The sequence below is a fragment of the Rana temporaria genome, chromosome 6 (assembly GCF_905171775.1).
Source record: "Rana temporaria chromosome 6, aRanTem1.1, whole genome shotgun sequence".
Taxonomy (NCBI): Eukaryota; Metazoa; Chordata; class Amphibia; order Anura; family Ranidae; genus Rana; species Rana temporaria.
In genome coordinates this window covers 181,237,631-181,264,726 of record NC_053494.1, presented here as the reverse complement: position 1 = coordinate 181,264,726, position 27,096 = coordinate 181,237,631, and the positions used below count along the sequence as shown (strand labels likewise).

General features: G+C 44.2%; 1 protein-coding gene across 2 annotated transcripts in view; it reads left to right on the top strand.

Moving 5' to 3' along the window:
• TANC1 (tetratricopeptide repeat, ankyrin repeat and coiled-coil containing 1) overlaps positions 1–27,096 on the top strand; it is a 330,651-nt gene that overhangs the window by 221,277 nt on the left and 82,278 nt on the right. For both annotated transcript variants that reach the window (XM_040357904.1, XM_040357906.1), the window contains 6 exons: positions 8,139–8,264; positions 10,751–11,032; positions 15,568–15,719; positions 15,940–16,171; positions 18,128–18,294; positions 25,016–25,623. In XM_040357904.1, coding sequence (XP_040213838.1) covers positions 8,139–8,264; positions 10,751–11,032; positions 15,568–15,719; positions 15,940–16,171; positions 18,128–18,294; positions 25,016–25,623 — 1,567 coding nt within the window. The remainder of the gene's footprint in view (positions 1–8,138; positions 8,265–10,750; positions 11,033–15,567; positions 15,720–15,939; positions 16,172–18,127; positions 18,295–25,015; positions 25,624–27,096) is intronic.

The following is a 27,096-nucleotide window of genomic DNA, read 5'->3' as shown; positions in this document are numbered from 1 at the left end:
ACATCACTGGATAGGATTGGGTACAGGTGCAAAAAAGGGGGATCTGTGGGGGAGGGGGGGGGGAACAGAGCTGCAGCACAGAAGGTGTTTCTATCCATCTATCTTATCTCCCCTCAGCTCCAAGGCTTGGGGCGGATACCGACTTAGGCTGTAGGTGGGGATACAGTGATGATTATGGGAATACAGCATTGTACACCAGTTTGCTGGCTGTGAAGGGCTAGGCGGGGTTGTGTCAGCGCAAATCTGACTATGGCCGTACAGGCACACCGCATGTCAGCACATTGTCCTGCATTTTCCTAACAGGAAGAAAAGACACAAACTAACCATGCTAGGATGGAGCCCCTTCCCTATCTAGCATAGTCAGAATGAAAATAGGAAGGGCATATCTCATGTTTTCAGGCTTCCCCTTATTTTGCACACGTAATCTGATCAGTTTCACTGATTACCACCTGAGGGAAATCCTGAAAACATGACCTGTTGGGGCGCCTTGAGGACTGGAGTTGAGAAATACTGGTATAGACACAGGAGGTCTGCATGAATGAAGTCTTAACCCCCATACACGCTATACAATGTTTGTTGTCAGATTTACTTCAGATTTACCAAAACCATGTAGTGCAAGTGCCTGCCTTATTGCATACAAATTGAAACTCCTAAAGTGGAGGTCCACCCAATTTTTTTAATTTTTTTTTTAAAGCCAGCAGCTACAAATACTGCAGCTGCTGACTTTTAAAAAATGGACACTTACCTGTCCAGCGCGCCCGCGATGTCGGCAGCCGAGGCCGAGCATTCGTTCGTCTTTAGGCTCCCCCCACCACCATCCTCGGTGAGGGAATCGGGAAGTGAAGCGTTGCGGCTTCACTGCTGGGTTCCCTCCTTCGCATGCGCGAGCCGTCACTGATCCCTGTTGTCTTTTGGAAACTTTGTGTTTCCCAGAAGACAGCGGGGGGGGGGGGGTGAAGCAAAGGGGAGCAGGGGTCTATTCCCGGACGTGGGTGCAAATACCTGTATTATACAGGTATCTGTACCCCCCTCCCCCTGAAAGGTGCCAAATGTAACACCGCAGGGGGGAGGGTTCCTGAAAACTTTGTGTGGACCTCCGCTTTAGGGTTTGACCTCATATTATATGGTTTTGGTAAATCTGAAGGATCTATCAACAAGTTTGGGCTTTAGATACATGGAATGGACCTTCTAAGGATTGGGCCCCCCGGAGACTTTAATGAAATGACATAAAGGGAAATTTTATTCAGTTCTATTCATAGTCACCTCAGTGACTTTATATATATATATATATATTAGGGCTGTGACTGATTAAAATTTTTGTGTTCGATTAATCGTTTTTTTTTTTTAAATCGATTAATCGACTAATTTCGATTAATTAACGCACATACAGATACAACTACTTTTAGCTGATCTCCTTGCATTGCAACTCTGCATTAGCCACTGGTAAATGTGGTGGGGGCAGTATGGGGGCAGATGTGTATATTACAGCATCTGCCCCCATGCTGTAATATACACATCTGCCCCCATGCTGTAATGTACACATCTGACCCCATGCTGTAATATACACATCTGCCCCCATACTGCAAGAATATACACATCTGCCCCCCATACTGCCCCCACCACATTTACCAGTGGCTAATGCAGAGTTGCAATGCAAGGAGATCAGCTAAAAGTAGTTGTGTGGCAGATGTCTACATTACAGCATGGGGCAGATGTGTATATTCTTGCAGTTTGGGGGCAGATGTGTACATTACAGCATGGGGGCAGATGTGTACATTACAGCATGGGGGCAGATGTGTACATTACAGCATGGGGGCAGATGTGTACATTACAGCATCTGCCTCCATGCTGTAATATACACATCTGCCCCCATGCTTTAATATACACATCTGCCTCCCATACTGCAAGAATATACACATCTGCCCCCATGTGTACATTACAGCATGGGGGCAGATGTGTATATTCTTGCAGTATGGGGGCAGATGTGTATATTCTTGCAGTATGGGGGCAGATGTGTACATTACAGCATGGGGGCAGATGTGTACATTACAGCATGGGGGCAGATGTGTACATTACAGCATGGGGGCAGATGTGTACATTACAGCATCTGCCTCCATGCTGTAATATACACATCTGCCCCCATGCTTTAATATACACATCTGCCTCCCATACTGCAAGAATATACACATCTGCCCCCATGTGTACATTACAGCATGGGGGCAGATGTGTATATTCTTGCAGTATGGGGGCAGATGTGTACATTACAGCATGGGGGCAGATGTGTACATTACAGCATCTGCCTCCATGCTGTAATGTACACATCTGCCCCCATGCTTTAATATACACATCTGCCTCCCATACTGCAAGAATATACACATCTGCCCCCATGTGTACATTACAGCATGGGGGCAGATGTGTATATTCTTGCAGTATGGGGGCAGATGTGTACATTACAGCATGGGGGCAGATGTGTACATTACAGCATGGGGGCAGATGTGTACATTACAGCATCTGCCTCCATGCTGTAATATACACATCTGCCCCCATGCTTTAATATACACATCTGCCTCCCATACTGCAAGAATATACACATCTGCCCCCATGTGTACATTACAGCATGGGGGCAGATGTGTATATTCTTGCAGTATGGGGGCAGATGTGTATATTCTTGCAGTATGGGGGCAGATGTGTACATTACAGCATGGGGGCAGATGTGTACATTACAGCATGGGGGCAGATGTGTACATTACAGCATGGGGGCAGATGTGTACATTACAGCATCTGCCTCCATGCTGTAATATACACATCTGCCCCCATGCTTTAATATACACATCTGCCTCCCATACTGCAAGAATATACACATCTGCCCCCATGTGTACATTACAGCATGGGGGCAGATGTGTATATTCTTGCAGTATGGGGGCAGATGTGTACATTACAGCATCTGCCTCCATGCTGTAATATACACATCTGCCCCCATGCTTTAATATACACATCTGCCTCCCATACTGCAAGAATATACACATCTGCCCCCATGTGTACATTACAGCATGGGGGCAGATGTGTATATTCTTGCAGTATGGGGGCAGATGTGTACATTACAGCATGGGGGCAGATGTGTACATTACAGCATGGGGGCAGATGTGTACATTACAGCATCTGCCTCCATGCTGTAATATACACATCTGCCCCCATGCTTTAATATACACATCTGCCTCCCATACTGCAAGAATATACACATCTGCCCCCATGTGTACATTACAGCATGGGGGCAGATGTGTATATTCTTGCAGTATGGGGGCAGATGTGTACATTACAGCATGGGGGCAGATGTGTACATTACAGCATGGGGGCAGATGTGTACATTACAGCATGGAGGCAGATGTGTACATTACAGCATGGGGGCAGATGTGTACATTACAGCATCTGCCTCCATGCTTTAATATACACATCTGCCTCCCATACTGCAAGAATATACACATCTGCCCCCATGTGTACATTACAGCATGGGGGCAGATGTGTACATTACAGCATGGGGGCAGATGTGTACATTACAGCATCTGCCCCCATGCTTTAATATACACATCTGTCCCCATACTCCAGGAATATATACATCTGCCCCATAATGTTACCACACACAGATGGTTGTCCTTTCTTACCTGACTATCGGGCAGGCAGACCCATCTGCAGCGTAGCCGATGGACACACGTGCGCAAGGGAAGAAGATACAAGCAGGCGGGCAGGTGATGATGACGTCACCGCGCCGCGGCTCCGGAGCTAGGCCGAAGCCGCGGCCTTTCCTATGGGTGAGACCGCGGAGCTCACTCCGCGGATCGTCATCGATCAAAATAATTTTAATCGACCAAAGAAATTAACGATTAATCAACCAATTAATCGTTAATTTCCGCAGCCCTAATATATATATAACAATGCAAAGTCCCTTATCTTTGCGTTCGCATTGCACTGGGAAAAGTTGCCCAGCAAAACCAAGATACATCTACATTTCCTGTTGAGCTTTGTTGAAATGGGCCCAAGCTGGTCTCCAAGCGTAAGGCATTTCATACCAGATTCTCCACATCACCACCATTTTCTCTGTCTTATTACCCAAGTTGCTAATTATTAATTGTCAACAGCTCTGAGCTCCTTTCAGCTGCTGGTACCGAGCACAGCTGTGGAGGCGGCCATAGTCTCTGTCAATGGGTGGCATTCAGGCCAAGCCAGCCAGTCGTGCCATGTCTGAACACAGTTTGTACCCTTTGACAAAGAGCATGGCTGTGTTTGCGAATGAACAGCTGGAAGCAGCTTGGAACTGCTGACGGGTATAGAACCGCTCTTCTCAGCCGTTTAGGTTTAGTATGGTGGAGGGGTCTAAAAAAATAACCAAGGTCCTAATGTTGTATAGATTATGTAATATTGTCATCTATGTTATATTCTAATGCAGGGGTCTCAACCTGGTGGCCCTCCAGCTGTTGTGAAACTATAAGTCCCATTGAGGCTGACCGTTACAAGCATGACTCCTATAAGCATGATGGGATCGCAACAGCTGGAGGTTTGCCAGTTTGAGACCTCTGTTCTAATGTAAAGTATGGCCCCATGATTGTGCCAAATATAACCGTCAAATGAAAACCTTTAAAGCGGTTGTAAATCTTAGACGTGAAACATGAACAAATCATATCCCTCTACAGTGTGTATTTTTGTCTCAATTAGGAGCACTAAGTGTAATTTATGTCTGCTGCCTCCTTCCTCTGTGATCAGCTTGAGTCACTGACAAGTTTTCCTGACACCAAGGGGAAAAAGGTGAGGGGGGTGATCTCCAGCACACGGCCTGTGATTGGCAGCCTCAGCTCTTTTCCTGTGTGCTTTGAAAAGGCAGTGGTGTGCCTCCCCTTTCTCTTCCCCTTCCCTCCCCTCCATCCCCTTCCCTCCCCTCCATGCCCTTCCCTCCCCTCCATGCCCTTCCCTCCCCTCCATCCCCTTCCCTCCCCTCCATCCCCTTCCCTCCCCTCCATCCCCTTCCCTCCCTCCCTCTCTCCCCTTCCTCCCTCTCTCCCCTTCCCTCTCCTTCCCTTTCCTTTCCTTTCCTTTCCTCTCCTTTCCTCCCCTTACCTCCCCTTCCCATTGGCTCTTCAGTGGCTCCCACTGCTGTCTCTCAGCCAGTGAGCAGAGAGAGACCCAGGATTGCCAAGTCTCCTCCTGTGCAAAACACTGGATCAAAAGGGGGCTCAGGTAAGTATTAGGGGAGCTGTAGGGGGGCAGCATACAGAAGGTTTTCTACCTTCATGCATAGAATGCATGATTTAAAAGAACCTTCAGCCTTTACAATCTCACGATTAATCCTTAAGAATCGCTATCGCAATTTTTTTTTTCCTTACCCTTTGCGATCTTAAAGCGTTTTCCCAAAATTTTCTATGCAGAGAATTCTCTGCTGAAGCCAATCGCTGTCAGAAAAAAAAACAGGCAGTCTGCCAAGTATCACAACATTCCTCTGAGCTTACTATAAACCATAAACATTGTAACGTGTTGTTCTTTAGATCAAAGGAATGAACTGACACTTGTTGGTTTCAAGATAAAATCATTATTTTATGCTAGAAAATTACTTAGAAACTCCAAACATATATATTTTTATTTTAGCAGAGACCCTTTAGAATAAAAAAAAGTGGTTGTTGCAATATTTTATGTCACACTGTATTTTCACAGCGTTCTTTTAAATGCAATTTTTGGGGAAATTAATTGACAAAAAAAAGGTAAACTTAGCCTAATTTTTTTGTATAATGTGAAAGATGTTGTTGCGCCGCGAGAATCCTGATCTTTATTCTAAGCAAAAAAATTGTGATTCTCATTTTGGCCAGAATCACTTTAAGTTTCCTGAAGTTGGGCTTTAAAAGGACTTGTCTTTTCCTTTATATGAATAGCCAGACCTGTAGGCCTCCCGTCTCCAGTGATGGGGGGCATGTAGACGGATTGTCTTATCAAAACATTTAGAATTTGTGATTATTTAACACATGAAACATACTTTTTAAGGCCATGTGTTTGTGAACTGGACTCGAGATCACAAGCTACTTCAGATCGTTGTCAGCTTGATGAATCTCCGTGAATTCTGCTCAGTTCAAATAGACAAAATACCACCTACTTAACGCAATAATAAACATTGTATGTTCTTTAGACGGAAGATAGAAATAGCATCACTTATGACACTCATGAGCATGAGAACCGCGGAGAAGTGATGAAAGATAATGGGTTTATCTAGAGATTGCAGACCACCCACTGCCAGAGGGTGACGGGGCCGGGGCTCACCAAGAGCCGAGTACCATGCTGGTATCTGTAGTCTATAGGCTTTGCGTGTGCTTAGATCAGATTTTATAACTTTGATTATGTTCTTCATTTGGATCTAGAAGAATGGCAAACAAAATGCATATGATGGCAGTGGAGATATTTTTTTTTTTTTTACTTTTGTCATTGAAGGCAACATTGGGAATTAGTAATAACCTATAGCAAGAGATTTTTAATCTTTAAAGTATAACTAAAGGCAAAACATTTTTTTCGTTTTAGATGAAATGGAGAGGGATTTGAAGACTTGTCAGTTTTTTTTTTTTTTTTTTTTTATAATGTCCCCATTAGGGAGATTCACCTTCTCTATTTGTTCTGTTTACAATTATCATTGAAAGTGAAAGTAAAAGAAAATCCCAAATGTTGGGTTGTCCCCTAAAACAGGGTTTGACAAATTTGGTTGAAATCTAGGAGCTAGCGAAAAAAGTTAGAAGCCAGAAAACGCGCCCCGTCCTGACGAGCTTGCGCGCAGAAGCGAACACATACGTGAGCAGCGCCCGTATATATAAACTGTGTTCAAACCACACATGTGAGGTATCGCCGCGATTGGTAGAGCGAGAGCAATAATTCTAGCCCTAGACCTCCTCTAACTCATAAAAATGCAAAGGGTAAAAGTTTGTCGGCATTCCACGAGCGGACGCAATTTTGAAGCGTGACATGTTGGGTATGAATTTACTCGGCTTAACATTATCTTTCATAATATATAAAAAAATGGGGATAACTTTACTATTGTCTTATTTTTTAATTAAAAAAAGTGTAATTTTTCCCCCAAAAAGTGCGCTTTTAAGACCGCTGCGCAAAAATACGGCACACCAGGTGTGTGCAGATAACACGGCCGTAATGCTTTGCTTCACGGCCTTGGAAGTATTTCTACCCCCCATCACACACTATTGAATATGGCTGGTCTGCAACCGCACCACGATCGCATGCAATGCAAGTTCAGGGATTCAAAGCATTGAAGCGGGTGGTGTGGGAGGCAATATGATGCCTATTAAATGATCTCAGAAGAATGATCCGTATGCAGATCACAGTGTGAACGAGCTCTTAATGATTTTCACTGAATAGAGAACTTTATAGCCACATCACTTCATCTGGTGTCCACATATAAGGCTCGGTTCACATATGAGCCACATGTGGCTCACAGCAGGGCTCGTGCGTGCTGGTTCACATTATTGGGTCCGACTTCAGCCCAAATTTTTGGGCTGAATTCAGATCTAAAAACGGACCAAAAGTCGCACAGCGTTTTTCTGCAAAACCGGACCTGCTGCCAGGGCCATCTTAATAGCATCATGGGCCCCTGGGCAAAGTAATGCTCTGGGGCCCCTACAATGGAGACAGTGCAGGTAAACAGAAATCAAGTAGGTAGGAGGTAGGGAATAACTAGGGTGTAGTGGGGTCAGAGTGCTGGGGGGATATCTGAAATGTAGAGGGGCATCCTGGGCTGCCCCAATTTCGGGGCAGCCCGGGCTCAAGGACCAGCTGCTTTGGGGAAAGGGCAGGGGCCCCCCATGCAGCTGGAGCCCCTGGGCAGTGCCCAGGTGTGCCCTCTCATTAAGGCAGCCCTGCCTGCTGCTGGGATATGCGAACTGGCTCCATAGAGAGCCGGTTAAAATCTCCTGCTATTGCAAATGTGGGGGTGCCGCAATCTATTTCGCAATGGTGCGAACCCAGCCTAAGTCTTATCACTTGGTCCTCATGCCAGACTGCTTATCCAGTTCCATGGCTATTTCTTAGGTAGTACAGTGACTCTTTAGTCGGCCTCTAGATATGGTTATTGTGCACTTAAAAAATAATGTGTTTTACTTTTCCAGCAACAAGTTCCACAAAACTGGAAGACTTGAGTTATCTGGACGTACAGAGAAATGCTCCTCTACGCACCTCCATCCGAATGCCCTGGCATAACACAGCAGGAACACGTGTGCAGCAGGAAATTAAAGGTAAGAAAATCTAAAAAGATATGGGCCTGAATGCTGTGAAGACTGTTGATTAAGCCAGGTTCTTTTGGATTTAAATCATTTACAACCTGCCTTTTATGAACCTGCAAAGCAGTTGCCTCCATTTTTAGCACAGCTCCATGAAAAAATCTATACTTTCCTCATCCCTCCATCTCTCATGCCTCGTACACACGACGGGACCTGTCCGATGAAAACGGTCCGCGGAACAGTTTCAGCAAACATGTTCTGTCGTGTGTACGAGGCCTAACCCGTTCTGTCAGCTGTTACATTTTTTTTACATGGTGAAGTTAGTTATACTACCCTGAGGCCCCCATCCATGTCCCTTGCTGATGCCATTTACATCTGCGTAGACCACTAATTCAGCACCACCAGCTAACCCTCGCTGTTTGGTCCATGTCACCAAAGCTGGCCATTGACTAATCAAAATTTGGCCAGTTGAGCAGGAACTAGGTGAATTTTAATCCCTCTATGGGCAAGCTGGTTGTATTGTAATTTTGGGGAAACCTCTCGCTGTTAGAATACAATAGCGCAGCAGGAGGGATTCCCCCATCCACACCGACTGTGGTGTTGGAGGATTCAAGTGATTTTCTTTCCTTCAACCCGTGCCAAAGCACTTTATTCACAAAGGAGGAGAGGGATGCACCACATCAAGAGGCATCGTGGCTGAACCAGGAAGAGCTAGCAGGCCTCTTGTTCATGTCATAATCAGTATGGTGGCATGGGAATCTAAAGGTACCGGAGAACCAGAGGATCTTAGTGGGACAACGCTGGATCCTCTGGGCGGGGGAATATAAATAAAATCAATGGACCACTCAGGGAAGGGGGGTTGATGAGTGAAAATCCTCTTTAAAGGGGTTGTAAAGGTACATTTTTTTTTTCCTAAATAGCTTCCTTTACCTTAAAGCAGTCCTCCTTCACTTACCTCATCTTTCCATTTTACTTTTAAATGTCCTTATTTCTTCTGAGAAATCCTCACTTCCTGTTCTTCTGTCTGTAACTCCACACAGTAATGCAAGGCTTTCTCCCTGGTGTGGAGTATCATGCTCGCCCCCTCCCTTGGACTACAGGAGAGTCAGGACGCCCACTAACACACAGCTCCTTTCTCCATCTGCAACGTAGAGAGCATCCTGACTCTCCTGTAGTCCAAGGGAGGGGGCGAGCACGACACTCCACACCAGGGGGAAAGCCTTGCATTACTGTGTGTAGTTACAGACAGAAGAACAGGAAGTGAGGATTTTTTTAGAAGAAATAAGGACATTTAAAAGCAAAATCGAAGGATGAGGTAAGTGAAGGAGGACTGCACTAAGGTTAAAGGAAGCTATTTGGGGAAAAAAATTGTACCTTTAGTGTGCATTCACACCTTGGCGTATTTATGCCCGACGCTCGTGCCGCTGGAGGGGTGATTTAACATTGATGTCTATGGAGATGGTTCACATCTCCACGCCAAACGCCTGAAGCTCAAAACAAGTCCCAGACCCTTTTTTTCAGGCGGCGTTCGGCATAGACAACAATGTTAACAATGTTTTGTAAAAAAAAAAAAAGGTTAAAACGACTCGTTTTGTCGCGGCAAATCGCGGTACAATACGCCGCAATTTGTCGTGGCAAAATACGCTGCGTTATAGTGTGAATGCAGCCTTACAACCCCTTTAAGAAGACCATCTAGTACTTGGATTCTCAGGGGAGACCTTTGCAATGCTTTATGGGGGGGGTCCTAAGTGGTGGAACTGCCAAGGACCCTTTCATCAAGCCCAAGCTTTGCTGTCCTGATGGACAGGTTGGGGTCCTAAATCTAGAACCTGGCATCTCCTAGTTATTGTGGGAAAAAATGCAACCACCACATTTAGGGACTGGTAAACTTCAATATGTAACATTTTTGTTCTTGGGCTTAGATACACTTTAAAGAAGATTGGTACTTCTATTATAATATCCCAAGCAAATTCCTAAACATGCACATATTTTGGGGTCAGTTTTGATGGAAGTCAATTAATGGGCCGGTATGTTTTATATGGAAAGCGAAAACCAGAGCATCTGGATGAAACCCACACAAATACGGCAAGAATGTATTTTTTTTGCAGATAGTCTCCTTTGCGGGAATCGAACCCAGTTTCCCCAAGGAAGAAGTGCTAACCACTTAAAGCCCCTTAAGCCCATATTTAAAAAATGAATACATATTTTGGAATGCAAATTGCAAATGGTCTTAATTTTTGGAGGAATAAAACTGTTAGCTTGGCAAAAATGGCCTAATGTGATGAATTTGCACACTTGGCTGCACTTGGCAGTCTTCAGGGTAACTGGCTGCCTGTGCAGTTTGCCCCTGTAGTCCGCTTTTGTTAGGGGCTTGATCACATTGCCTCATTGTAATTTAACTCTGGCTTGTCTGATGTTGGCAGAACCATTTTTGTGTTTGGTGACGTTGTCTGGGAATGGAGGGGTTAACAATTCGTTTCTTGTTTTTCTCCACTTTGCAGCACGCTTTGTCCCCTACAAGCCACAGGACATTCTCTTGAAGCCGCTGTTGTTTGAAGTGCCAAGCATAACAACGGACTCAGTGTTTATTGGAAGGGGCTGGCTCTTTCAGGAGACGGAGGAAAAGATGAGAAGTTCAGAGCTGCCGGACAACCGCGGAGTAGTAATTGTGGGCTCCGTTGGCTTTGGAAAGACGGCGATCATTTCCAAGCTGGTGGCGCTCAGCTGTCACGGGACCCGTATGCGGCAGATTGCCTCTAGTAGCCCCTCTTCATCTCCTAAGGGTAATGTTGTATGATCTCATGGAGGATCACGCTGCTTTAAAAGGGAGTGCAATGATTATGTGTAAAAATACATTTAATTTGCTCTACATTACTAAAACATAAATTGCAGTCTAAACCAGCCAATAAAGCTTGGTGCATCCAAAATTACATGCAGAAAAATCAGCACAAGGGACATAACTTGGTCAGATGAGATGTGTTTTTTTTTTTGTGTGTTGATTCCTCTTCTTTTTTTTTCTGTTCTGTTCGTCCGTCCCCCTGTAATCTTCTGGTACGGTGGGGACTAATAGAGCTAAGGGGGCTATCGCATGCTCTCATCAAGAGAGCTCAATTATTTTCACCCAGCTGCTGGGTGTGCTGGCAGTGGTATAACTTCTATGAGTGGAGGTAGCAGACTTATTGTTCATCTGCCCGTCCTCCATTCATATATCCTTTTCCATTCATAGAAGCTGTACGATGGCTTATATGAATGGCAGAGCTGGGCGTTAAAGGTGGGCATAGTTTTGCCCTCTTGATAAGAGCCTGTAAATGCCCCTTTCTTGTATTATCCCCCACCACACCAAAACATTGCGGGGGTAGGGGGGCAGGACGAAGGATGATTTTTAGAAGAGGGACACATCAAAACCTAACTAGCCTATACTTAGTTTTAAAGTAATACTAAAGTCTTGCTTTAGTGGTTGTGCACATGGCAACCCAGATACTCCTCTTCTTGGGTCCCTCTTCGGTGCTCCTGGCTCCCTCCCATCTGTTGAGTGCCCCCACAGCAAGCAGTTTGCTATGGGGGCACCTGAGCCGAGATGCAGCTCTGTGTGTCCATTCAGGCACTAAACTGTGATTTAGCTGATTGGCTAAATGAGTTTGACAGCAGCGGTAGCCAATGGTGCCACTGCTGTTTTTCAGCCAATCAGGAGGGAGAGTCCCAGACTGACAGGGCACTCGTGGTCATCACTGAAAAGAGATGGGGTTCAGGTAAGTATTAGGGGGGTTGCTGCACACAGGAGGTTTTTTATCTTAATGCATAGAATGCATGGCAGGTGGTACAAAAGGTTGTGACTGTGGGGAATGAGCTAATGGAAGTGTTAAAAGATTAGTTGGAGACGTGATAGGCTTCCCTAAAGAGGTGAGTTTTCAGGGATCGCCTAAAGGTAGCAAGAGTAGGGGATAGCCGGACAGGTTGAGGTAGTGAGTTCCAGAGGATGAGAGAGGCTCTGGAGAAATCCTGGAGATGAGCATTGGAGGAAGAGACAAGAGAGCTTGACAGTAGTAGGTCTTGAGAAGAGCGGAGAGGACGATTTGGGATATGTTTATCAGGGCTGTTTTAGCAAAAGGGGGGCTATACTCGATATTAGGCAGGTTGTCATAATATTACGGCTGATCGGTGTATAGTCAGCCTGCCATGTCCTACATATCTTCAGCACGGCTGGTTTTGCTGCAGAGAGCTACCTGCTTCTGCCAGGAAAAAGCTCGTACTGCCTATAAACCTAGAAGTCTCATTGGAAATAGTGTCTGCCTGCCAGATGCCAAGTCACACTTATCCTATTCTGTGATCATTTGATTCAGATGTTTGCCCAAGTCATCTGTTATATATAAATTAAAATGTTTTTTAATGTTCAGTAAAAGAACTTGACATAAACTTGTCACAATCTTGGGCAGTTCAAACTGGGATGAGGATGTATAAAATAGAGGTTATCGTCAGTGCAAACTACATGTCATAATGATCGGTAGATATAGGCAGCTGAATTTCCATGGAAAAATGTTAACATTTCTTATAAAAGACAGGTACTTCCTGCCCTATTGTTGTAATGTTATGAGACCTCACTGGACTGTACAGTTGGAGGGGGCTCAGGGCTCTGCTCAACTTTTTATGTCAAAAGTCATATTTGCATTTAAAGCGGACCTTTGTTCATTTTTTCATCTATTAAATCTTCTGCCCTTGTTGTTTTAACTTTGGATAATAAACCTTTTTTTTTTCTGCCAGTAAATGCCTTATACAGCCCACTTCCTCTTTCTTGTCTGGTCATTCGCCTAGGCTTATGACATCATACACAGCTTTCTCTCTAACTCTCATGATACTTTGCCAGGAAGGGAGGGGGGGGGGGTGGGTCATAAGAGGGCCAATGAGAGCTGCAGATCTGGAGGTGTGCCTCTGTGTAAATCCAGGAAGTGAACAAGCAGCAGCTTCAGCTACCCACAGTTAAAATGGCTGCAGCCAGACTCGGTGGAGGGAGATTTCTGCAGCATACCGTATTTATTGGGGTATAGCGCGCTCCCGCATATAGCGCGCACCCCTAAAGTTGCCCGAAATTCCTGTGGAAAAAAGATTTTTTGTACTTGCAGTTTTGGTGTCTTGCGCAGCGGCCTCGTCGGGACCGGCGTCCGTCTGCGGCTTCGGTTGTCCTCTTCTTCGGGTCCGGCGTCCTTCTGCAGCGTCCTCGCGTCCTCCCCGCTTGTTTCCTGCGCCGAGTTTGAATACTGCGCCGACATATACAGAGCGCAGTACACTCGTGTATGGTCGGGCAGGCTCGGCTACTCTCGCGCTGACATCCTGTACGTCCAGGACGTCAGCGCGAGAGGAGCCGAGACTGCCCGACTATACACGAGTGTACTGCGCTCGGTATATGTCGGCGCAGTATTCAAACTCGGCGCGGGAAAGCGGTTATAGGCGTATATCGCGCACCCACGATTTTGCCCTGATTTTCAATACGGTAATTGGCCAAGTACAGAATCACAGTATATATAAAATAATAATCAAAGCGGTTGGAGGGAAGATTCAGAGTGGTAAAGATGTTTTTATTACAAATTATGTGAGCAGACTGCAGTTCCTCTTTAACCACTTCCTTACTGGGCACTTAAACCCCTTCCTGACCAGAGGACTTTTTGCGATTCGGCACTGCGTCGCTTTAACTGACAATTGCGTGGTCGTGCGACGTGGCTCCCAAACAAAATTAACGTCCTTTTTTCCCCACAAATAGAGCTTTCTTTTGGTGGTATTTGATCACCTCTGCGGTTTTTATTTTTTGCGCTATAAACAAAAATAGAGCGACAATTTTGAAAAAAAAAAAAAATGTTTTACTTGTTGCTATAATAAATAGCTCAATTTTTTTTTACGTTTTTTTTTATCCTCAGTCTAGGCCGATACGTACATATTTTTAGTAAAAAAAAAAAAAGAAAAAAGGCAATAAGCGACTGGTTTGCGCAAAAGTTATAGCGCCTACAAAATAAGGGACAGAATTATTATTATTATTATTGTTTTTTTTACTAGAAATGGCGGTGATCTGCGATTTTTATTGGGACTGCGACGTTATGGCGGACACTTTTGACACATTTTTGGCGCCATTCACATTTATACTGCAATCAGTGCTATAAATATGCACTAATTACTGTATAAATGTGACTGGCAGGGAAGGGGTTAACATTAGGGGGTGAGGAAGGGGTTAAATGTGTACCCTAATATTAGTGTTCTAACTGTGGGGGAAGGGGGGTGACTGGGGGGGGTGACCGATCTGTGTCTCTATGTACAAGAGACACAGATCCGTCTCCTCTCTCCCCTGACAGCACCGCTGTCTGCGAGAGCCGGGAATGTAAACATATGAGATCATCTCTCATTGGCCGCACAGATCGCCTAGGAAACGGCAGCTCCGATTGGCCGTTCACGGCGATCTGTGACTGGCTGTGTCCAAGGGACACGGCCAGCACAGCAGTTCCCCGCTGCGTGCTCGGGAGCGCGCGCGGGGAACGTGCAAAGGGGCGGCCGTAAAAAGACGGCCTGTTAGAGATTGGGAGCCGCGCTGCGGCCGTACAAAGTCGTACGGCCGTCAGCAAGTGGTTAAAGTGCCACTACAAAAAAAGATATGGGAATATGGTTTATAGAGAAAAGAAATGCCCTTCAATTTTGACTTTATGAATGGCAACACAGACGATATGCTCCAGGAAATATAAAAAATAATACAAAACTTTTAGTCAACAGTAAAAATAATTAAAATAGTGTGCCTGGGAATGATGTACAATGGTTACAGCAAAGAAATGGGAGCATAACCTCAGACAACCAAGAAAACTACAGGAGCAACCAACGCGTTTCGGATAGTGTGATATTGCGTATCTTCTTGAGGGATTCTTGTAAAGTCACTAAAGTGACTTTACATGTATCCCATGCAGATATGCTGCCATTAATGGAAGTGTAAGTGTTTGCTAGGAATGAAACGGGGGGAAATACCACACTTGCAATGACGGCGCCGCAGAGAGGAGGAGCGAGGCTTCGGGTGACCGCATCGCTGGACCGTGGGACAGGTGAGTGTTAAAAGTTAGCAGCTACACTTTTAATACACTTACAAACGAGTGGAACTCGCTTTAAATACTTTATCATTTGCTTTGGGAGTCCCTTTCTAACATCATTTTGTAAAAATTGTGGTTTAGATTTCCAGCCACTTTAATAGAGCTTGCAGTGATTCGTCCATCAGTAATATTTTATTGGTCAACTTACATGCTGCCATTGATTAAAATGTTTCTAATAATTTTTTTTTTTTTTTTTTTTTAAACAGGTATTGACCACAGTCAGGAGATCCCTCTGTCTCAGACATCACCACTGAGCCTGAATATGTGCGGGTCATCAACTATGAAAACATTGGGATCCAGAGGAAGTCCTGAACACCAGAAAACGATGGACGAATCCTTGAAACACATGGCCTCAAAGGTTGCAGCTTTTCCGAATCTATATTTTATCACTGCTGTGAAAGATTGGTTACCATTGTTTATTGTACACTTGTTGCACTTTTTTACATAAACCTATTGGCATTATATATGATGGCATTTACCCGCACATGAAATAAAATACAGTGGTGTGGGTATGTTTTGAACCCTTGTAACAAATGTGGCTTCTATAATAAACCTCTTGCTCCTTTTTCTCTTTGCAGGTAGTTGCCTATCACTACTGTCAGGCTGATAACACATACACTTGCCTGGTGCCGGAATTTGTACATAGTATTGCTGCCTTGCTGTGCCGGTCCCATCAGCTCACAGCCTACCGGGACCTCCTCATAAGAGAACCCCACTTACAGAGCATGCTCAGCCTGCGATCCTGTGTGCAGGACCCATTGACTGCCTTTAGAAGAGGAGTTCTGGAACCTCTGACAAACCTGCGCCGAGGTATGCAGGAAAGGAGGGATGGTGGGGAGATGTGCTGCAGATTCTTTCATCAAGTCATCAGTTTTATCAAAGTACATTTTACTGCACTACATTAAAGCGGGGGTTCACCCTTAGAGGGCACTTTTCCCCCTTAGATTCCTGCTCGTTTTTACTAGGGGAATCGGCTATTTATTTTAAAATATGTGCAGTACTTACCCGTTTACGAGATGCATCCTCTCCGTCGCTTCTGGGTATGGGCTGCGGGAATGGGCGTTCCTTCTTGATTGACAGTCTTCCGAGAGGCTTCCGACGGTCGCATCCATCGCGTCACGATTTTCCGAAAGAAGCCGAACGTCGGTGCGCAGGCGCAGTATAGAGCCGCACCGACGTTCGGCTTCTTTCGGCTACGAGTGACGCGATGGATGCGACCGTCGGAAGCCTCTCGGAAGGCTGTCAATCAAGAAGGAACGCCCGCTCCCGAAGACCCATACCCGGAAGCGACGGAAGAAGATGCAGCTCGAAAACGGGTAAGTACTGCTCATATTTTAATACAAATAGCCGATTCCCCTAGACCGAACGAGCAGGAAGCTAAGGGGAGAAAAAAAAAAAATATATAAATGGGTGAACTCCCGCTTTAAATTGTTTATGCTATAAAAATCAGGGCACTGTTGTTTTGAAAAGAGCATAAGTGAACGTGCTTAGGAGAGTTCAGATCACAGGGGTGACGTCGTCATTTTGGTGCTGCTCTTTCAATGTTCTGCATTGGGCTGGCGCAGGTCATGGAGCAGATCGAATTGCTTTACCACACGTGTGGTTCAGTGTGGTACACTCATCGGGGTTGATTTACAAAATCTGGTGCAGCTCTGCATGGTAGCCAATCAGCTTCTAACTTTAGCTTGTTTAATTAAAGTGTTACTAAACCCAGTAATATAAAAATCGTTCAGCGGCTCCCCCATAGTGCCCACAGCCTTTAAATCTTTTTACATAAAAATATTGCCGCTGTATACCAAGGTTACATGATAAACTGTACAGTTTCTCCAGTGCTGAAAGTTCAGGTAGGAGTAGATTTCCACTAAATCCTGTATACACTCCCACATGTGCGATGTCAATATCATGTGACCTGGCTAGCTCCGAGAACAAGTTAATGTTCTCTCCAGCATAAAATGCACAACTGAGCAGGTCGGCTACCCTACCTGTGTTAGCTGGCCTTCCCCAGATAGACCGTGCAGGAGGGGAAGGATCTATGCATACAGGATAAAACAGCCTTTTTACACAATACAGAGTATTAACCCCTCAAGTTCCACAGTGAGTATAACAAACATGCTATACTGCATATACAGAATGATTTTTACTGTTGTGGGTTTAGTAAAACTTTAAGTGTTGACAAAAACAGCCAATCGACAGACATTGGCTCCCGCTGCTGCCAATCAAATCATGTGAGGAGGGAGCGGGCCCAAGCTGCCCTGTCTGTGTCTATAGATGCAGAAAGGATGGCTTGGGAGCAAACCTGCACAAGATCCAGGAGCGCCAGCAGGGCACCCCAGAACAGTAGGATCAGGGTTACTCTGTACAAAGCCATTGAACAGAGCGGGGAAGTACAGTATAACATGTTTATTATTTTAATAAAAATAAAAAACCTCAAGCTTTAATATCACTTTATCTCCCTCTGTATACCCTCGTCTCTCCTGAACTAGGCACATGAAGTCTGTTTTATGTTCAGTCTAGGTAGTCCAGTAAGCATTCAATGCAGCAAGGTACAATCCCTGTTCAGATCAAAATTGCTAAAGCCCTGCTTTAAATTGAAAAACACTTCAACTCCATGGGCTAAGTGTCACAAAATATGAATTGCAAAAGTATTGCCTGTTCTGAATTTTGCTTTACTAATAAAGATTTAATTTGCAATAAATGATCATCTTGAGAGGACGCCTCTTGTGATAATTTAATGTCCAGATTTAATAAAAAGCTCTCATTTCACAGAACGGAAGATCCCTGAAGAAGAATTTATCATTTTGGTAGACGGCTTGAATGAAGCGGAATTCCATAAGCCTGACTATGGTGAGACCATTGCCACATTTATCAGTAAAATCCTTTCCTCATTCCCATTATGGATGAAGCTCATTGTGACAGTGCGGGCTAATTTTCAGGTATGGAGACTCTACACCTTTTCATTTATTTATTTTTTTACTTTATAACTACTCCACCATTAAAACCTGAATTTCCAGTGATTGAGGTCGGAAAGAGGTTATGTATTTTTAGGGCAATGCTGTAATCTGCAGCATGTGTGTGCATGTTGTTACTAATGTGTTTTTTTTTTCTTAGAGACAGAAAACGTGCCTTTTTATAGCATGTTGTTTTTATGGAGCTCTAATTACTATAATGGTCATCAAAAATTGTCATATAACCTAATTTTCCAATACAAATGAAACCCCTTAAGAATCACTCCATTCAGAATTGAGATGCCTACAAAGAGCCCATCCAACCACCTTAGTCTTTCAGTTCTTCTTCCAAGAAGCAATACCTAGTGCACTGCATTCTATTTTTTTTTGGGTACTTTAGTGATTCTGAAGTATATTCCTTATTGCCACATGTATACAGAAGGCTGTTGCTACTGTCCAGTTGGTTTAATCTATGCCAGTGATTCTCAATCTTACTAGTGCCGTGACCCCTTGATAAAATTTCTCAAGTTGTGGAGACCCCTAACAGTAAAAAATGTTCGTAGCGTGGGTTGTCGGCACACAAGGCAAGACAAGTAATTTGCACCCCTAACCCACAGCATTTAGCGCTCCCTGAGTTGCACTCGTACAGTATTAAAACCCCTTATGGTACATTTTAGGATGTACCACTCTTTGTTTTCCTTTCTTTCCCTTTTATCTCTATCCATCATAATTTCTTGTATTTTTTCCCCTATCCATCTCTCTAGCCTTCTCTCTTGTTCTCTTATTCTTTCCCCTTGTCTTTGTTCCTTCCCCTCTTTTACTCTCCTTTCCATACATTCTCCCTTTTTTCATTCTCTTGGTGGGGGGGAAATGAGATGACTGGTAGTGCTTGGGGGGTGGAGAGAGTTCTGATCAGCCAACTTGGGTGCTCTTGATCAAGGTCATCTGCTGATCTAAGAACTGTAGTGTGGACTTTTAATGGCAACTCTAATCACAGGTAGTGTTACTGTGTCTCCAGCTCTGTGGTGTCTCGTAGAAGTGACACCTATGCCGAAATCAGGAGATGGGGTCTCCTCCAGCCCCTCCCACTTCACAATCCTCACCAGTCAGATGACCTCTAGTCTCTGCCCCCAGCCATGTTGTGATCTGAATGGGCGGCTGTAAAGAGGCAGAGTGGGCGGCTGCCCAGGATTTGGCAACACCTGGCAAAATAGTCATTCGACCCCAAGGGGTACTGACCCCCAGGTTGAGAACCACTGTTCTATGCATTACACGGCATCCAAATTTCAAGAGCTCCCTATGTGGTGTGGCAGTATCTGTTTCCTGAAATGTGCGCTGTTGAAATTCTTCTCTCTTTATCTCCAATTAGATTTAAACTTCCAGGGCAGGTTGGATTGTGGTTTCTGACTGATGGAAACTCCTTGGTTCCTGTCATTTGTTTTGTCAGGCTTTCTCTAATTGATGGAAAGCAAGATACAGATAATGCAACTGGGGATATCTCTGTTGCTTAACATACGAGGTTACAAGATTGGGTTCCCCGAATATTGTGAAAGGAAGTGGACTGATGCAATATGACTTCTGCCTGGAAGGCGATATTCCCTATCTATATATTTTTAGGCTTAAAATAAACTGAAGTCAGGTTTAAAATATATTCTATTTAAGTCTGTATTTTTAACTCAGAAAAGTAACTTCTGTTGCTAGAAAGCTGAGTTGAGTGACTCTGGAATATCCAGCACCTCATCCCTGGTATCGAGAGTTGAAAATAGCAGAAGCATGGGATTATGGCAATTCTCTCAACCACCTTCAAATCTGCAATTTTTCTTTCTGCTTTGATCCAACTTCTCATTGGAGGTTGGCTACGTTTGTTCTCCATGGTCCCACTGTCTGTAGGAATGTAGGCACTCTGTCTTGCATGCTCCCAAGGTGGACTATAGGATTTGTAGTGTGAATGGAGCAGTGCAGGGGACCGCAATTAGTGGGTTGGTAAAAGGGTGAGGTTTGGTAGGACTTGTGGAGGGTGTTGCAAGGAGGCAGAAAAACAGTACAAAATGTCATGAAAAAATAGATTTGAGAGCCAAGAGAAATTCCACCCATACTTGTTTTTTTGCTCCCCAGCTTACCCGATGCTGAGTTGGCCACACTTGAGATACTCGCCCACACAGAGGATCAAAGGTTGTCTTAATGAGATTCTCTTTTCTGCAGCTGCCGCCGGGTCCCGTGCGGTCATGTTCACCTGCGACGTCATCCAGAGCCTGCAGCTTTTCTAGGTTCTGACGCAGCCTACCTATGGACAGCTAGTGTCGTTAGTGAATGGGAGTTACGTCTCATATCCCAGGAGGTGCCTGGGGCACTGACGTCATTCGCCTATGTGAATGGCGGAGCTGCCGAAACGTAATTTAAAAAAGGAACCAGTAAAACAACGAGAAGAAGAACCTGACATATAAGCAATGGCGTGGGGTGGGCAGGATGCAGAGAAGCCAAGTCAATGGAATGGGTAAAGATTCTCCTTAAGTAGTGGATGTGTATGGATTATTTTTGGAGAATAAAGATCTTGTTTGGTGTCACTTTAAATTTCCATTTCACTTGAGTACACCCTTAAACCATATCCTCCTCAAAGTGCACTTCATCGATAACACAATTAATAGCATATGAGAGGGAATTGCTTATTTTCAGAACTGCTGGGCTCCTATCCCCAGAAACCCCCTGAATCCTTCCCAGGCAGGCAGACATCACCGCAAGGTATTTCCAGCAAAATAATTACCCTGCCAGAACAATCTCTCCGGTACTTCGGTGTGTCAGTTTTTCTCTCTAAGCCGCCGTTATTATGGCCTTGCTGGTAATCCCACTTCACTTGCCAAAATACCTCTAAGTCGTTGTTGATCCTGGCGATTACATTACTTGCTCGTGTTTGTCTGCCAGGCAATTTACTAAATGCAATTTGAGGGAATGGAAAAGTGTTAGGCGTTCTGGAGAGACAGCGGGCAAAATGATGTGGTTTTGTCACACGCCTGATGTTCAGCAGATTAATTTTTCATGTAAAGAAAGCAGCTTACCATCTGTCGGGCTTGAGAGCCAAACTTTCATCTACCTGCGGCTCTGCAGCTGCTGATCAGCTGCTTAACTGGCATCTCCTGCACATGCTGGGCTCTGCAGTTCCTCTGTAGCTGCAAAGAATAAATTGCCTTCAATCATTGAAACCCATTGTTAGGAGCCGGAAACCCTTTGTTGTTTTAGGGCGCCATTTGTAAATATAAGCATAAAGGATAATTTTAGGCAATCCATGAATAGATAATGCTGTATTGACTACATTATCTGGGGAGAATCTGGCCACGGGTGGTATATAAACATTGGGGTTGATTTACTAAAACTGTAGAGTGCAAAATCTGGTGCAGCTGTGCATGGTAGCCAAACAGCTTTCAACTTCAGCTTGTTTGATTAAAGTGGGGGTTCACCCGAAATTTTGTTTTTAACATTAGATTGAGGCTAATTACGGGAAGCAGAATCGGGTGTTTTTTTTTAAAATCAATGCAGTACTTACCGTTTTAGAGAGAGATGTTTTCCGCCGCTTCCGGGTATGGTCTTCGGGACTGGGCGTTCCTATTTCATTGACAGCCTTCCGACGGTCGCATACATCGCGTCACGAGTTCCCGAACGTCGGTGCGGCTCTATACGGCGCCTGCGCACCGACGTTCGGCTACTTTCGGGTACTCGTGACGCGCTGTATGCGACGGTCGGAAGGCTGTCAATCAAATAGGAACGTCCAGTCCCGCAGCCCATACCCGGAAGCCACGGAGAACATCTATCTCTAAAACGGTAAGTACTGCATTGATTTTAAAAAAAAAAACACCCGATTGTGCTTCCCGTAATTAGCCTCAATCTAATGTTAAAAATAGATTTTTTTGGGTGAACCTCCACTTTAAGCTTTGACAAAAAAACTGGAAGACGATTGGCTTCTAAGGAGATCTGCAACACAATTTGCGCACTCCAGTTTTAGTAAACCAACCCCATTGCCCTGCTCTTTTTATTCCTTTTAAGGTGTTTGTAAAGAGAAAGTTAAAGATCGTGTGCAGCTATTTGTTGGTCATCTCCCACTCCATGTTCACGCTTTCCTTGTACTCTGTTCTCCATCTTTGATTTATTTTGTTTATTGATCTTGTCTCAATATTGAGTCATTTACATTGGCTGCTTCCCCCAGAGGTAGCTTCCATGCACATGTTATCCATGCTGTATCCCTTTAAACACACTACAAATACAGAAAATAACTGTTGATGTGCCAGAAATATAGGATGCTTTGGCGTGACAACAGTGCTCTGAACTCCTGAGCACGTGTTGTCAGATTTGCTCATCTAATTTCTGATGAATTGGGACACATGTATCGAATAGATGTAACAAAACACTTTCAATGGTATATTTAGCAAACCAAAAGGGAGCAAATATGAGAAATGTATTGCTGGGGTTTATATACACTTTAATATAGTGTCCCTCCACACCCCCTTGCCCTTAAAGTGTTTCTAAACTCACAACAGTGAAAATCAGTCTGTATATGCAGTAAAGAATGCTTGTTATATTTACTGTGGAATCTAAGGAGTTAATCCTCTTCATTGTGTAAAAAGGCTGTTTGATCCTGTCTTCTCTGATCCTCTCCTTATTCCACAATCCCCAACCCATCTTCTGATAGAACAGAGGCTATGGGATAAGCTGCACATGCTCAGTTTGGTGTGTATTGCTAAAGTTTTTTTTTTTTTTTTCTGGGTAGAGTGCATAAGGTCAGCACAGGGCCAATCGGCACTGTCCAGACAGAGGGTCAGGGGTCCTGCAGCCTCATAGGACAATCAGGGGAGAATGAAAACTCCTCCCACACGCTTTTACCAGACACTGATAGAAGTCACAAGACTGCTATATACTGATGATGAGAAAAGCCAAATGAATTATTCCAGTGCATTGCACATGTCTTTCTATATACTGCTGATGTGAAAATGTATTCAGCGGTTTATATTTACTAAAATAATTACATTTCTGTGTACTGTGGGAGACCAGATATTGTAAATGCAGGCTCATGGGTTTAGTAACACTTTAACCTTAAAGTTTTTTTTTAACTTTCAGTATCAGCTCCCCCCAGCCCCCCTCCCCTTAAACACTTACCAGAGTTCATTCTATACCCGTCTGTTGCATATCTTCTCTCCTCTTTCTGGTCTCACTGGAGGCTCTAACAGTAGTGGGAACCATTGGCTCCCACTGTTGTCAGTCAAAACCATTGAGGAGAGAGTGGGGGGTCGGGTTCAAATGGCGCCACGTGTGTCAATGAACTCGCACACCCATGCAAGTGCACCCACAGCACCCGGCCTGCTATGGGGGCAATGGAAGAGAGGAGAGCGCCAGCAGGGGACCCTAGAAGAGGAGATAATGGGCCGCTCTTTGCAATACAATTGCACAGAGCAGGTAAGTACAAACCTGTTTTTTATTTTAGGGAGAAAAAAATTGAGTCTACAACCCCTTTAACCTGATACTTGGACAAACTCTCACGTTAAACTTTCACTTTTCCTGAGCCCTAAAACTAAACATACCATGGAAAATAACATTATATCCCGCCTATCTCTTAGGTCCCCTTTATACCTGTGCTTCGCGCTAATGGTTGTGAGTAGGGTTGTCTCGATACCACTTTTTTTCATGTACTCGCCGATACCGATTACTGATACTTTTTTTTTAAATGTGTCCCCAAATGCAGCCATGTCCCCACAAAAATGCCGCCATGTCCCCACAAAAATGCCGCCATGTCCCCACAAAAATGCCGCCATGTCCCCACAAAAATGCCGCCATGTCCCCACAAAAATGCCGCCATGTCCCCACAAAAATGCCGCCATGTCCCCACAAAAATGCCGCCATGTCCCCACAAAAATGCCGCCATGTCCCCACAAAAATGCCGCCACGTCCCCACAAAAATGCCGCCACGTCCCCACAAATATGCAGCCATGTCCCCAAGAGAAAGCCAAGTGTGTGTTCCCCCGCCGCGCCTCGTCATATATAGCCCCTCCCCTTTGTCCGGGCACTTTGACAGACAGATCACCCATCCAATCCTGGGACAGGTGATCTGTCTATCAAAGTGCCCGAACAAGGGGGAGTGTCTATACATGACGAGGCACGGCGGGGGAACACACAGCTATTCAAATGAAAGCTGTAATGTTCCCTGCGCTGATCAACTAGGGGCGGGGGGGAGGAGGGCTTGGCTTTCTCTTTGAGGACTGCTCTGCTCCGCTCTCTCTGCCCCCTCTCCGCCCGCTCTCTCTCGGGAGCATTTGCGTGAGTACAAGTACTCAGGCAAATGCTCAGCATCGGTCCCGATACTAGTATCGGTATCGGGACAACCCTAGTGGTGAGCCTTACACAGTGTTTACTGTACATTTTACACCTGAAAAAAATGCATCTGCTAGCTGTGTCTGGAGTGAGAGCTAAACAATTAATGGCATCCTCAGCAATATGCACATTTTGGTGCATTTTTTGCTTGTTTCTGAAACTTGCAGGTGTGAATGGGGCCTGTTTTTCAAAGTGATTTCTCAGGAAAATAAAGCATAGAGACCTGGATGGATGGAGAGAAGATCCATTTTAAGTTGGTGACATGGTGCCTTTAAGTGATACAATTTTTGAGGTTAATAATGCTTTTAACAAATGTATGCTTTTAACAAATCTTTTTTTTTTTCCTTTTTAATTCCAGGAAATAACAACGTCACTGCCCTTATCCAAGATTTCCTTAGATGATTTCCCAGAGAACAAAGAAATTTACAATGACCTGAGCGCTTATATACAATACAGAAACAGCGCTAGCCAGGAAATTGCAAACAATATCTCTATAAATGGCAAAACAGATGCCAGCAGCATCGGTAAACTGACGGACCACCTGGTGACCCGAAGCCAGGGCTCTTATCTCTACCTAAAGCTCACGCTGGATCTTTTTGAAAAGGGCCACTTGGTCATCAAGAGCTCCAGTTACAAAGTGGTGCCGGTTTCCGTGTCGGAGCTTTATTTGCTCCAGTGCAATATGAAGTTCATGACTAATTCCGCCTTTGAGAAAGCACTTCCTATTCTGAACTTGGCTCTGGCCTCATTACACCCCATGACCGATGAGCAGATTTTCCAGGCCATCAACGCAGGCTGTGTTTATCCGGAGCAGAACTGGAAAGACTTCCAGCAGCGGATGGATCTTCTCTCATCCTTTTTGATAAAAAGAAGGGATAAGACACGTATGTTCTGCCACCCGTCTTTCAGGGAATGGCTAGTATGGAGAGCCGATGGAGAGAGTACGCAGTTCCTGTGTGAACCGCGGTAAGGAGAAACGCCATGTAACGATTTGTACACAGAAACTTCTTGGTAACTTTTTTTACATAGGAAACTAGAAATCTTGCCCATGGGCTTAAAGGATCACTAAAGGAATTTTTTTTTTTAGCTAAATAGCTTCCTTTACCTTACTGCAGTCCTGGTTTCATGTCCTTATTGTTCGTTTTTGCTTTGAAGTTGCTGTAATTCTGCTGTGATCTCCACACTTCCTGCTTGTCTGGCTCCTTATGAAAAATCTCATGGCAGCTTTTCACTGTGGTCCAAGCTGTGTGTCTAATGCCGCATACACACCATCACTTTATGTGATGAAAAAAAACGACACTTTCTGTGAAGTAAAAAATGACGTTTTTGAAACTTCAATTTTCAAAGACGAAGTTGCCTACACACCATCGTTTTTCTCACAATGTTCTTGCAAAGTGAGGTTACGTTCCACCACGTTTTACCATTGAAGCTTGCTTCATAAGTAGCTTCTGGGCATGCGTGGATGAAAAAACGTCTTAGAAAACGAAGTTTTTTGCTACACACGGTCAATTTCTGTGAAGTAAAAAGTGCACTTTTGAAAAACGACACATAAAATTGAAGCATGCTTCAATTTTTTTTGGTCGTTTTTTACAAGACATAAAACGACGTTTTCCCCCACACACAGTCAATTAAAGTGACGTTTTTAAAAATGTCATTTTTTTTCATCACATAAAGTGATGGTGTGTACGCGGCATAAAACTCCTCAGAACCAATCAGATTCATTTTAAAAACAAAACACTGCCCTGGATTTGTTTGTTTTTGTTCTGTGGGTCTCTTTACTTCACATAAACATGAAACCAGTTTAAAAACTAAAGTGAAACTACAGGCACATTATATGATTGAATTTAATCTATTTGTAATCATTTTTAAAAGGAATCGGTTAACTTTTATGTCTCTATACCCTGTAAACAGTTATTTCAGCAAAAATTTTTTTTTCCTTTAGTGATCCTTTAATTTATTTAGTGATCTCTGGTAATCCATGAGAATTCTTATTAAAATAGAACCACAGTTCGCGTGAGAGATTCAACAAGATTTGTAGACTTTGGTGATACTACTTTAAAGTGGAATTTAATTTAAAAAAAAATGAAGATTCGCTATGCTACAGAGATAGCTTTTCCCTAAATCAGTGTTTCTTACCTTATCTTCAACTTCCCCTGTATGTTCAGAATTTTGCTCAATGGGAACAGCTGCGTTCTTTATTGATTCAGTGCAGCCACTAAATCACTTCTAGAATATTAAGGGAAATCCTAAAAACTTGACCTGCTGGGAGGTATCCAGCACTAAACAGCTGTTCTCAACAACAGCAATACTTAGGTATGTTTTGTATCTTGTTTAAGCGCTTGATGCCCACCCACAGTAGTTTTACTGCAAGCAGGTGGCAGCTGCGGGCCGGCGACATACTGGTGCATTGGAAATTTTGGATAAACCCTCGGCACAATG